The 12,845-nt window shown below is 55.3% G+C and overlaps 1 protein-coding gene across 2 annotated transcripts in view; it reads left to right on the top strand.

The window, feature by feature from the left end:
• The first annotated feature begins 4,044 nt into the window (after positions 1 to 4,044).
• Positions 4,045 to 12,845, top strand: part of MIEN1 (migration and invasion enhancer 1) — a 66,105-nt gene continuing 57,304 nt past the window's right edge. For both annotated transcript variants that reach the window (XR_013595078.1, XM_078645661.1), the window contains exon 1: positions 4,045 to 4,237. Coding sequence is in view for 1 of the 2 variants with exons in the window: in XM_078645661.1 (XP_078501787.1) it covers positions 4,209 to 4,237 (29 nt within the window). In the remaining variant the exon portion in view is untranslated. The remainder of the gene's footprint in view (positions 4,238 to 12,845) is intronic.

Below are 12,845 nucleotides of genomic sequence, written 5' to 3'. Positions count from 1 at the left end.
TGGAGCGAATAATGACATTGCGGATGCTTTGTCTCGTTCACAGTGGCAGCGGTTTCGACGCCTGGCACCGGGAGCGGATACTTGCAAGACCGAGCTGCCGGCCGGCATCTGGGCCTTGGGGGAGTGAGGATGATTGGACTTGTGGAGGGTTCGCTGGCAGAGACCACAAGGAGGACATATCGTTTGGCATGGTCGGAATTTAGTGCTTTCATGGGCTGGCACATGGATAGTGCGGTGTGTGCTGAGTCTGATGTGGGGCAGGGGCTGAGACATTTTGTGTTGGTTTGTGTTGACAGGGGTTTGACTGCGGCTACGATCTCTGGTAAATTGGCGGGGATATCCTTTTACTGTGTCCTGTTTCTGGGGTTTGATCCGACCAAAGATGTGATCGTGAGCAGGATGTTACGGGGTTGGGGCAGGGAGCGCGGGAGTGGGGGGGGGCAAGCTGCGGGAGGCGATCACTTTTGATTTGTTGGTCCGGCTGGTTGGGGTTTTGCCGGATTGTTTTTACGATCTGTTTGAGGCTGGCATTTTCCGTTTGTGTATGGTGTGGATGTTTTTCGGGGCTTTCCGGGTGTCGGAGTTGTTGGGTTCTAGGAGGATGGCTGGTGGGTTGTTTGAGGAGGTGCGGATGGATGGAGGTCGCCTGGGAATTTGGTTGCGGTGCTCGAAGACGGACCAGTTGGGCAGGGGCAAGTGGGTGTGGCTGAATGAGACGGAGGTCGGGGTGGTATGCCCTGTGGTTGAGTGGTGGGCTTTCCTGGGGACGGTGAGTGTGGCGCGTGGGGAGATTTTTGTTCATGCATCTGGCGCGAGAGTGACGGCGGGCCAGTTGTTGGCAGTGTTGCGCAAGGCTTTGCGAAGGCTGGGGCCTGGATGAGTCTGGGTTTGGGACCCATTCTTTCAGAATTGGGGCTGCGACAGCTGCAGCCATGTTGGGGTGGTCCTGGGACAGGATAAGGAGGATTGGTCGTTGGAAGTCCCGCTGTTGCCAGAGGTATGTGAGGAAATGAGGTGTCCCTGGCAGGTGTTGGTGAGTCATGTCGTTGTGTTCTTGTTTCTAACCTCTTTTTCTTCGTAGGTTGCGTGGGTCGACCGGGCAGTAAGACGGTGACCTGGATTGTTGGGCACTCCTTCGTGCATTGGGCATCCAAATATGCGGAGCGACAGGTTTACGGCCGTAACCTGGGACTGAAAGGACACTTGCACGAGGTACAATGGTGGGGCAAAGGTGGCATGCGATGGGGGGCACTACTGCCCTGGCTCGCGAAGATGGTCCCGCAGAGGGGATACCCTGATATGTTGATAATAAATCTGGGGGAGAACGACCTGGTGCAGCTGTCCGGTTTGGCACTTTTGCAACTCACGCAACGGGACCTGGATGTGTTGGAAGACAGGCTTGCAGGGATCTGCATTGCCTGGACAGAGTTGGTCCCCAGGAAAGTGTGGAGAGGGGCAATGAAGCATGGGGCGATCGAAAAGGCACGAAGGAAGCTCAACAGGGCTATGAGACTTTACTGTGGTGACAAGGACATTAAAGTAATTGCACATGAAGGGATTCGACTTGAGGAACCGTTAGTTTTTAGGGACCACGGGGTGCACTTGTCCCAGCTGGGCAATGCCTATTACATGATGGAGATGAGAGATGTGGTGAGCAAGTTGTGGAATGAGGCTATCTGGTGTCCCAGGGAATGACTGCTGGCGAGTGTGGTGGACTGGACGCCCTTTGCGGGGGGGAGGGGCAGTGAACCTCCCTACAGGGGGTTCACTGGTTGGCGGTACTTGAAGGGACAAGGGGGTCAAGAGCGGGCACACCCATCCCTTGGGGGGGGAGTTCGTATGGTGGATAGAAGCGTGAATGGCAGGACGCAAGGAGTGGGCTGGATGACAAATGATTGAGGGGCAGGAAGAAAGCATGGTATGGAGCTTCTAGGGCTTTGTGATGAGGTGGAACGAGCGAAACGAGTGAGAGGGGAGTGTGAGTGGTGGTTTGATGTTATTACCTGTTTATGTTTACTGTTATGTACAGATTACGCAGTTCTGGTCTAATAAATGGCCTTTTACGCTGACACTGCGTGGTCTGTTTATTGCGCAATGCCGGGCCCCGGGGGAAGCACAGTCGCAGACTAGTCTTCCCCCGGGGTCATTCGCGCAGATAGGCCAGGTAGGGGAAGGGGAGGAGTTAGGGGGTGGGTATATAGGCGCAGGGGAGGAAGGGAACTTCCTCTTCCTGCACCTGGCACCATCGGGAGGGTTCAAGAAGGGCGCCCACCCACCCGGCAGTTGGAGGTGTGGTTGGGGCTGGTCAGTGGCGTTGCCAGTTTAGGCCAGAGCTGCTTTAGGCAGTACTTGAAGGGACAAGGAGGTCAAGAGCGGGCACACACCCATCCCTTGGGGGGGAGTTCGTATGGTGGATAGAAGCGTGAATGGCAGGACGCAAGGAGTGGGCTGGATGACAAATGATTGAGGGGCAGGAAGAAAGCATGGTATGGAGCTTCTAGGGCTTTGTGATGAGGTGGAACGAGTGAAACGAGTGAGAGGGGAGTGTGAGTGGGGGTTTGATGTTATTACCTGTTTATGTTTACTGTTATGTACAGATTACGCAGTTCTGGTCTAATAAATGGCCTTTTACGCTGACACTGCGTGGTCTGTTTATTGCGCGAAAGGTATTGGGGGTGAGGACCTGTTCACCGCGTTGCTGCTGCGTCACCTTCACTTTGCCCTCAGGCGCTCATAAGGTAGAGGCTTTGGTGCGCGGCTCCAGTCTCGAGCTCGGGGGACCGCAGGCATTCAGAGGCAGCGGGGCTCACTAAGGCTCTTTTTTTTCTTGCACTCTACTGGGCTACCATAGCGTGAGGCCCCTCTTCACATCTGCGCGAGTGCTGCAGGTGCTAGACCAGTGAGCATGGTCCAACGGCGTGTTGCTGGGCCGCTGTGCTTCGCCAGTCGGCCGACGCCTCAGGCTGCAAAGGGTAAGAGGGAGAGAGGCGGGAGGCACAGTGTCTCCCTATCGCCGCACATTACGGGTCACAGGGCCTCTTGAACGTGGCAGTGACTGCCTGGGCGCAGCTTCGTGCACATTGCTGGCAGAGCAGGGGGGGTAGGTGCTCTCACTGGAACCGGGTAGTTGCTGCGCCATAAGTTGATGCCTTGTGGGGAGTGCTTTTCCCCTCCTGTTACTACTGGAGCCCATGAGGTAGGAGACAGCCAGTCTCTGTTGGTCCTTCTTTGAAGACAGAAGCCTGCATCACAGTGCTGAGTCCGAACCTCTCCATGAGGGAATGCCGTGGGGCGGACGGGCCCTAGGCCCATATGGCATACAAAATGACCACACAGACACTCAGCAGTGGGATACTAAAAATGGCCCAGGGCACGTGGGCCTGGCCCCTTTTATTAGCAGGGTCACTTGACTCGTGACACCTGTGATGGGTGGGTGTTGGTGTGAGTGTACAAACAGGCAGAACACTAGAACGTATCCCGCAGGACACTACATCGTGCTTCTTTCCCCTCCCCGCATTCCATGTTGCTCTCTCATCCATGTGATTCTGGCCCCCATTTGCTCTCATGTTGCCCTCTCTCGCCCCCATTCGTTGGAGCGCGTCTGTCTCACCCCCCCCCCCCCCCTGTTGCTCTCATATGTCTGCGCCATTTCTATAGGGTGAAAGTTTTTTTTTTTTTAAACGACTTTTACTGATCGGTCGTCACCTTTCTCCAACTCCCATGCTACACCTGGGTCCGTGTTTGTACGCATTCGGGTATTTTGTCTTGCATTTCAAGCACTGGGTCAATAGGAAGCATTTGACATCATCTTCCTTTCATTTTACACTTTTCTACCGGATGCACCACGTGAAATATTTCTTATAAGTCAAGCAATACATAACTAAAGCATTAGTCCTTCCCGGCCAACATTACATTTGGAGAATCCCGAAAATCCATTTGATTTATTGCCACAAGAAACAGAACAAAGTCTGTATTCTTATTAATCAAGAACAGTGGGAGCGTCAGGGGCGGTTCTAAGCAAAGGCGGAAATCTGATTTGCTGAAGGGGGAGTGACTCTTTGCAGTGACAGAAAGGCCGGAAGTACACGTCCTGCAGGCTTCTCCCAGATCCTGACGTCACGCACGCTTCTTTTCTGAACACCTGTGGTAGCTAAACCTGTGCTGGAGTTAGAGTGGACGGCGCGGAGGCTGGGGAAGCTGACGTGAACATGCCGGTCAATATGGTGGTGGAGTACTGGTAAGAGTCGAGCAGAGAGGTATTTTCCCTACAGCTTCGTTCAGGGACGCTAATCACTTAGCCGCCATTTTTGATGACTCTGAAGCCAGCTGGTCTGCGAGTCAACCAATCACTTGCTTGTTCATGCTAAATAAGGTGGGGCTAATTGCGATAGCGAGGCGTGGAGCGCTGAAATTTGCATTCTTTTTGGAGTCAGGAGTATTGTTCTCAGAACCGTTTTTTTGTTACATCATTCATTTTCTTTATTCTAATCGCGGAGTTTAAATTAAAATAAACTAAGTGCTACCGTTCTGTACTGAATGCAAAGCAAATCTGGTTTCCTTGCTTCAAGACGGTGACCTGTAGAATGCTCAATTATTCAATGTTTTCTACTGTTGGAAATGTGTAACATATGGTCTAATGTGCTCTGCATTTCTTTCAACACATATGAAGTTTGTATCAAAACTACCTCAAGGTAGAGGCTGTGTTTAGCAATAACTTTAGATTGAAAAGCACCTGCTGCAGAGTTCCTTGGGCTTCCACTTTCAGGCAGCAATTAAAATATCAAGATCATTTGTGATTAATGTTCCTGCTAGAGAGAGATGAGGGTTTTGCCTAGTGCAGTGAAGTTCAAAAGTATGGCCCGGGGGCGACATGCAGCCCTCCTGACCTTTACATGTGGCCTCTGTTGAACAGCAGCACTAGGCTGCTGTTTATTTTTACAAAGGGCTAACATTTCTAAAGATATTAAATAAATTGCAATTATTTATTTAGAGGTGAACTGAAGTAAAAAAAAAAAGCGCATAGAAGGTGTTGTGTAACACTCAACTTTAAGAACACCTTAAATTTTAAACAATTTTGCAACAAACGTAATATTACATTAACATGTAAACGCCTTTCACTGTAATATGTTTGGTGTAAATCAGTGTATTGCAGTGTGTTCTGTGTTTTTTTGTAAATTGACAGTTTTCAAACATGAATTAGAAACATCCTTACAACAATGTCAATAGTGAACTAAGAGGCAAGTCAGTTGTTATATGCACCCTCGGCTAGCCTGGGGTGCTATTATATATGGACAACCTTATAGTTTAATAAATCAAACACGAGAAGATTTTGTACAGGGCACATACTCAAGGCAAGTATTTCGAGGTACTCTTTCATGCAATACTTAAGAAAAAAGAAGCAAAGTGAAATAAAACAGTTGCCTAGCATCACACAATTTGATCAAGTGGGGTAGCTGGGATCGTTCACAGGTGCAATTCAACCACTAGATGTACATGCGCTGCTTCTCCTATGCCCACCTTACACTTCCACCGGCTCCTGACCGCTACATTGCTGGCATCAATGTGGCCCTTGGTCACAGCAAAGACCGAACTTTTTGGCCCTGCGGAAAATGTTTGCCAGTACCCACGGTCTAGTGGCAGTTTTAAATCACCATAAAGTAGCAGAGAGGGTTAATAGGTCTGTTGCAAAGAACAGATTTCTATTTTATGTGGCTAGCTGAGTGGATTAGTAACGCTGGTCTTTACCAGCGCTTTAAAACAAATTAAATGCATGTGAGAGAGGGGCTATGGAGAGATGAGGTGCACTTTTTGCCGGTTGCTAGTTAAGGAGCCAAAAAAGATTGTCACACCAGCGCTAAAATCAGCCATCTGTGCGTCGTAGGGTCGCCACTTCTTAGATTTGGGGTTCTCTAGTTGGCACAGGTAGGTACTTGTGACAAATAGGGACTTTCTCCTCTAGTCAGGGAAAGGGGATTACACACCTAAAATAACCCCTGCTCACCCTCTAGGTTGCGTGACTCGAGCAGTCAAGGCTTATTTCAGAGGCGTTGTAAGTTAAGCAGTTGTGACCACATACAGTAACCCAGTGACAACACTACAAATGGACACCTGTTGGACAGGCCACATGAAGGGCCGCTCTCCCCCGGCCCAACCAGGCCCGAGCCCAGCCACGCAAGTACCACACACCACCATTGCACGTCCACCGTCCCCGCAGGGACCCCTACACTCGAACCTGTTGACCGCGTAGGCCGACCCACTACCGGCCTGCGCGCCCATCCTGGGCGCCATCTTGGACACTCCACCACGAGGCCGCCTGGCCCCCGATCGACCTCAACCCTGGGCCTGGCCAGGCCTCAGACATTCCGGCACCAACGTCCACCCAGGAGGTGAGCGGGCTACTTGGTCAGTCAATGGGAGCAAGAGGTGTCGATGGCTCTCCCCCGCCAAGTGCCGCTCGCCCATCGCCTCCCCGGGCGCTGGCTCCACCCCCCTGCTGGGTGTCGGGACTCCCTCATCCCGGACCTCCCGACCTCCAGGTGCGAGGGTCCGGACATCAAAGCACACCAGCCCTATAACTGGGGCAGCTCCAGAGCAGGACGGGAGTTGTATCTTGGAGTCGAGAGACGCAAAGAAGAACTCATCCTTGACGGACTACTGGCGCTGCCGTAGCTCTGTCTTGTGCACCCTCGTCTTGCCTGCTGGCGCTGCCGCGGCTTTGGGAACCACCCTATCCTTCATCGTCGTCGGGACCTGCTGGCGTGGCCGCGGACCGTTTGTAACCACCACCTTCATCGGGACCTGCTGGCTCTGCCGCGGACCGTCGTCTTCCTTCATCCATCTCGGGACCTGCTGGCTCCGCCGCGGCCCGTTCATCTACACCACCGAGCTCGAGGATTGAGAGCTATTTCCATCTTTTTGGTAACAAGACTGTCCCGCTACCCTTTTCCCAAACAGAGTCCAGAATAGAGGGGACCCCTGAGTCCAGACCTCCTTGTACCATTCTACCGTACTTGAAGAATTGCCTATAAAGTATCGTTGAACTTTATCATTGTGTGGTGTCCGTCTGTGGGGGGGAAGTTACTTGTCTGTACGATTCACTGGAGACGGCTCTCCCCGGAGACCTCTCCCCTTATCCTCGGCCGACCCTCCCGGTCCGTCTAACATTGGTGGCCAGCGGCGCGATCCGAATCACCGCATAAACCGTACAGAGAGTAGCTCACCCCACGGCGAATCACGATGTCAACTAAAGACAGCGGATCAACGGAGAAATTCCAGATGGAGAAATTGGATGAGTACAGCCATCGTGAACTTAAACAGTTCTGTATCGAATTAGGTATCGCTACCACCGGACTAAATACCAAAGATGACTTTAAGCAGGCCCTAGAATCTTGGGCAGAAACCGGGGCTGCCGGAACCCCCGATCAGAACATCGCAGCACAAACCCCCATGGCCCCTGAAGAGCGAAGAACGGGTCTCTCGCCAGACGAGATCCAGGAACGAGAAAGAACCCGACTACACGAGCTGGAAATGGCCCGGCTCAAAATGGACGTTGAACTGAAGTTGGCCGAACAGAAAATCAACTTAGAGCACCTGCGTCTCCGAGAAGAAAGAGAGGAGAAACAGAGACAAAGGGAGCTCGAGGAAAAAAAACTGGCATATGAACATGAGCGGAAACTAGCTGAAATCGACCTACGCAAACAGAATAAAGAAGCAGGGGTGTCCGAGCAACCCCACACTCCAGGGGCAACAGAGAAGAAGGTACACATCCCCAAGGATGTCGTTCGAGAATACTTCCGAGAGGACGACATCCAGCAATGGTTTAAGGCCTATGAAATCGCTATGACTGCACACCGGATCGATAGAAGCGATTGGGGGGCCGGTCTGTGGGGGAGATTCCTCAATGAGGGCCGCGACGCCCTGCTGCAACTCCCGGACCACCAGATGACCTCCTATGACCATATGAAAGCTGCACTCCTCACCCGCTATGGCCTCACACCCGAGATGTACCGTCAGAGGTTCCGAGACTGCACCCGCATCCCGGGTACAACTTGGGTGGACTATGTCAATTACTTTAGCCGAGCCTTCGAGGGCTGGATCAAAGGAAGCAAGGTCACAACCTACGAACAACTGTTCAATCTTATGGTATGGGAGCATCTGTCGAACAATTGCTTCATTGAACTTCGCCAGCACCTCCTCGACAGCAAGTTAACGGATCCCCGGCAGCTCGCAGCCGAAGCTGACCGGTGGGAGATCACCAGAGTGGGTCGAAATGGGTCCTACGAACAGAACCGGAACAACAATGGTCAGCACCGTCCCCGAGGAGGAGGAGGCCAAGGACGCGGAAGAAGCAACGCTCCGGTCACCCCCACTACCAGCACCACCCCCCCGGCCAACCGGGGCAGCACCCCAGCGCGACCGGGATATCGAACCAATGGTACCTGCCATCGATGCCAACGAGTCGGACACTATGCAAACGACCCAAACTGCCCCCAGTACCAGAGCCCAAGACCCCGCCAAGTAGCCGCTGCTGCTCTGGGGGAGGAACAGATCTCAGAGGAACAAGAAGAATATGAACAGGAACACCAAGAATGGGAGCCAGCCGCCATGGCTCTCGCCTGCCTAGGGGGGAGAGACATGGTCCCGCGGGTCCCCCTACCCGCTAATACCCAGAAGTACAGCCAATGGGTGGGCATCAATGGACGCCGGGCTGAAGCCCTTCGTGACACTGGGGCCAGTGTAACAGCCGTCCGCTGTCACCTGGTGACCCCCGAACAATACTTACCAAACCTTCTCTGCCCTGTACGTTCAGCCGATAACTCAGAAAGTCTGTGTCGGATGGCCTGCGTCCCCTTCGAATGGGGAGGGGTCTCCGGCATGTTGAAGGTGACGGTCCGAGATGATGCCCCCGTAGACTGCCTCCTGGGTAATGACCTGGAAAGCTCTCCATGGGCAGCAGTCGAACGAAAAGAGCACCTGGGGATGTTGGGCGTCCCGGACTGGGCGTGCGTCACCACCCGGTCCATGACCGCCCGTGCCAACCCCCGCCCAGAGGAACCCGAATGGCCGGCGCCACCGCCTCCGGTCGCCCCCGCCGAAACCACCGACCGTGACGTCCCCCCCGAACCAGCTCAACCTCCAGACCTCGCTAACCCCGACCAGTGGCCTCAAGAGGGGGGGCCCACGCAAGAACAATTTCGCCAAGAACAAAAGACCTGTCCCTCCCTCGAGGGACTCCGCCAGCAAGCGCTAGCCCAAAGCGCAGGGGATACCTCCGGAACTCACTGGGTCTACTGGGACAATGATCTGCTGTACAGTGAGCAAAGAATCGCGGAGCTGGGGGCCAGCCGAGTCCTAGTGGTACCCCTCCGTTTTAGAGACTTTCTGCTAAACCTGGCCCACGATGTCCCCCTGGCAGGACACCTGGGTCAAGACAAAACCTATAGCCGCCTGGTGACCCACTTCTTCTGGCCCAAAATGAGGGACAATGTACACCAGCATTGCCGATCTTGCCCCACGTGCCAAGCCAGTGGAAAGAGCGGCCGCAAACTGAAAGCCCCCCTGCAACCTTTTCCCGTGGTCACCACCCCGTTCGAGAGGGTCGGAATCGATATCGTAGGGCCCCTGGACCCGCGCACAAAACAAGGCCATCGATTCATCCTGGTGCTAGTGGACCACGCCACCCGCTACCCGGAGGCTGTTCCCCTGCGGACTGTGACAGCCCCGGTAGTCGGCCGGGCGCTGATGGGGATCTTCTCCCGGGTGGGCTTCCCCCGGGAGGTCGTCAGTGACAGAGGCACAAACTTTATTTCGAAATATATGAAGTCTCTCTGGCAACAGTGCGGGGTTACCTACCGGTTCACGACCCCCTATCACCCTCAAGGAAACGGACTCGTTGAGCGGTTCAACCGCACGCTCAAAGGGATGATCGGGGGGTTGGAAGAGCCCCTCCGTCGCCAGTGGGATGTGCTGCTGCCGTGCCTCCTCTTCGCCTATCGAGAGGTTCCCCAGAAGTCCCTGGGCTTCAGCCCATTTGAACTGCTATATGGACACCCCGGGCGGGGACCGCTCAGCCTAGTCAAGGAAGGCTGGGAGATGCCCCCTCTAAAGAACCCACCAGATGTTTTCCGCTACCTCCTAACTCTCCGCAACCAGACCCGGCGATTCCGAGAACTAGCAAAAGCCCACCTAGAGGCCAGTCAAGAGGACATGAAAAGGTGGTATGACCGGAATGCCTCCTCCATCGAATTTGAACCTGGGCAACAGGTATGGGTGATGTCCCCCACCGAACCCTGCGCCCTACAAGACAAGTGGACAGGGCCCTTCAAAGTGGTCGAGCGCAAGGGTCCGGCTACCTATCTCATCGACTTGGAATCTTCCCGGAACCCCCTCCGGGTCCTCCACGCTAACAGACTGAAACCGCACTTTGTACGGACAGAACTCAGCCTCCTGATGGCCACAGACAATGGGGCTGAAGAGGACTCCGAGCCCCTCCCTGACCTTCTACAAACTCGGGAGAAAGACGGCTCCGTAGATGGGGTCCGACTCTCAGAGGCCCTCACCCGAGAGCAACGCCAGGAGTGCCGAGTTCTCCTGTCACAATTCGCCAGCCTGTTCTCCCTCACCCCAGGTGTCACTTCCTGGTGTACGCACGATGTGGACACGGGGGACAGCCCCCCTATCCGCCACCGGGCCTACCGCGTACCAGATCGGGTACGGGCCTGCATCCAGGAAGAAGTAGCCAAAATGCTCACGCTCGGGGTCATCGAGCCCTCAGACAGCCCCTGGGCCAGCCCTGTAGTACTGGTCCCCAAAGCAGCTGCCCCCGGCACCACACCAGAACTCCGGTTCTGCGTCGACTACCGGGGCTTGAATGCGGTCACCAGGACAGACGCACATCCCATCCCCCGGGCAGATGAACTAATCGACCGCATGGGAGCTGCCCGCTACCTCAGTATCTTCGACCTGACGGCGGGCTACTGGCAAATCGGCCTCACACCCCGGGCACAAGAACGTTCTGCCTTTTCCACTCCCGATGGCCATTACCATTTCACCGTCATGCCCTTTGGCATGAAGAATGCCCCAGCAACATTCCAACGGCTCGTCAATCAGGTCCTGGCGGGGCTCGAAGGATTCAGCGCCGCCTACCTAGACGACATCGCTGTATACAGCAACCATTGGTCCGAGCACCTCCACCACCTCCGAGCAGTGCTGCAAGCCCTTCAGCGAGCTGGCCTCACGATCAAGGCCAGCAAGTGTCAAATTGGGCAAGGGTCTGTAACCTACCTCGGGCACCAGGTGGGAAGCGGCCTGGTGGCCCCTCTGCAGCTAAAAATTGCCGCCATCCAGTCCTGGCAGCCCCCCATCACCCAGACCGAGGTACGAGCCTTCCTGGGCCTCACGGGCTATTACCGAAGGTTCGTGAAAGACTATGGTACTATCGTGAGGCCCCTCACAGAACTCACGTCAAAAAATCAGCCCCAGAAAGTCAACTGGACCCCAGAGTGTCAAGCTGCATTTGAACAATTGAAAGCCGCCATGTGCTCCGCCCCTGTGCTCCAGGCCCCCGACTACAGCCGGGAGTTCATCGTCCAGACGGATGCCTCCGACCATGGCATTGGGGCAGTCCTGTCTCAAGTGAACACCGAAGGCCGTGATCAACCGGTGGCCTTCATCAGCCGGCGACTCCTACCACGGGAACAACGCTGGAGCACCATAGAGAGGGAGGCCTTCGCGGTGGTGTGGGCCCTCAAGAAGCTCCGGCCCTACCTTTTTGGCACACCCTTTCGGGTACAGACCGACCACCGACCCCTGCAGTGGCTGATGCAGATGCGGGGGGAAAACCCGAAGTTACTACGCTGGTCCATCTCCCTACAAGGGATGGACTTCACAGTTGAACACCGGCCTGGGCCAGATCACGCCAACGCAGATGGCCTGTCCCGGTTCTTCCGCCTCGACGAGAAGAGTCCCCAAGAGGATGGGTAACTCTCCCCGCCTTCAGCTGGGGGGGACGCATGTTGGACAGGCCACATGAAGGGCCGCTCTCCCCCGCCCCAACCAGGCCCGAGCCCAGCCACGCAAGTACCACACACCACCATTGCACGTCCACCGTCCCCGCAGGGACCCCTACACTCGAACCTGTTGACCGCGTAGGCCGACCCACTACCGGCCTGCGCGCCCATCCTGGGCGCCATCTTGGACACTCCACCACGAGGCCGCCTGGCCCCCGATCGACCTCAACCCTGGGCCTGGCCAGGCCTCAGACATTCCGGCACCAACGTCCACCCAGGAGGTGAGCGGGCTACTTGGTCAGTCAATGGGAGCAAGAGGTGTCGATGGCTCTCCCCCGCCAAGTGCCGCTCGCCCATCGCCTCCCCGGGCGCTGGCTCCACCCCCCTGCTGGGTGTCGGGACTCCCTCATCCCGGACCTCCCGACCTCCAGGTGCGAGGGTCCGGACATCAAAGCACACCAGCCCTATAACTGGGGCAGCTCCAGAGCAGGACGGGAGTTGTATCTTGGAGTCGAGAGACGCAAAGAAGAACTCATCCTTGACGGACTACTGGCGCTGCCGTAGCTCTGTCTTGTGCACCCTCGTCTTGCCTGCTGGCGCTGCCGCGGCTTTGGGAACCACCCTATCCTTCATCGTCGTCGGGACCTGCTGGCGTGGCCGCGGACCGTTTGTAACCACCACCTTCATCGGGACCTGCTGGCTCTGCCGCGGACCGTCGTCTTCCTTCATCCATCTCGGGACCTGCTGGCTCCGCCGCGGCCCGTTCATCTACACCACCGAGCTCGAGGATTGAGAGCTATTTCCATCTTTTTGGTAACAAGACTGTCCCGCTACCCT

This window comes from Lissotriton helveticus, chromosome 5_1 (genome assembly GCF_964261635.1).
Source record: "Lissotriton helveticus chromosome 5_1, aLisHel1.1, whole genome shotgun sequence".
Classification (NCBI taxonomy): Eukaryota; Metazoa; Chordata; class Amphibia; order Caudata; family Salamandridae; genus Lissotriton; species Lissotriton helveticus.
Note: the sequence above shows the minus strand (reverse complement) of the source record. Positions and strands in the feature narration are given on the sequence as shown.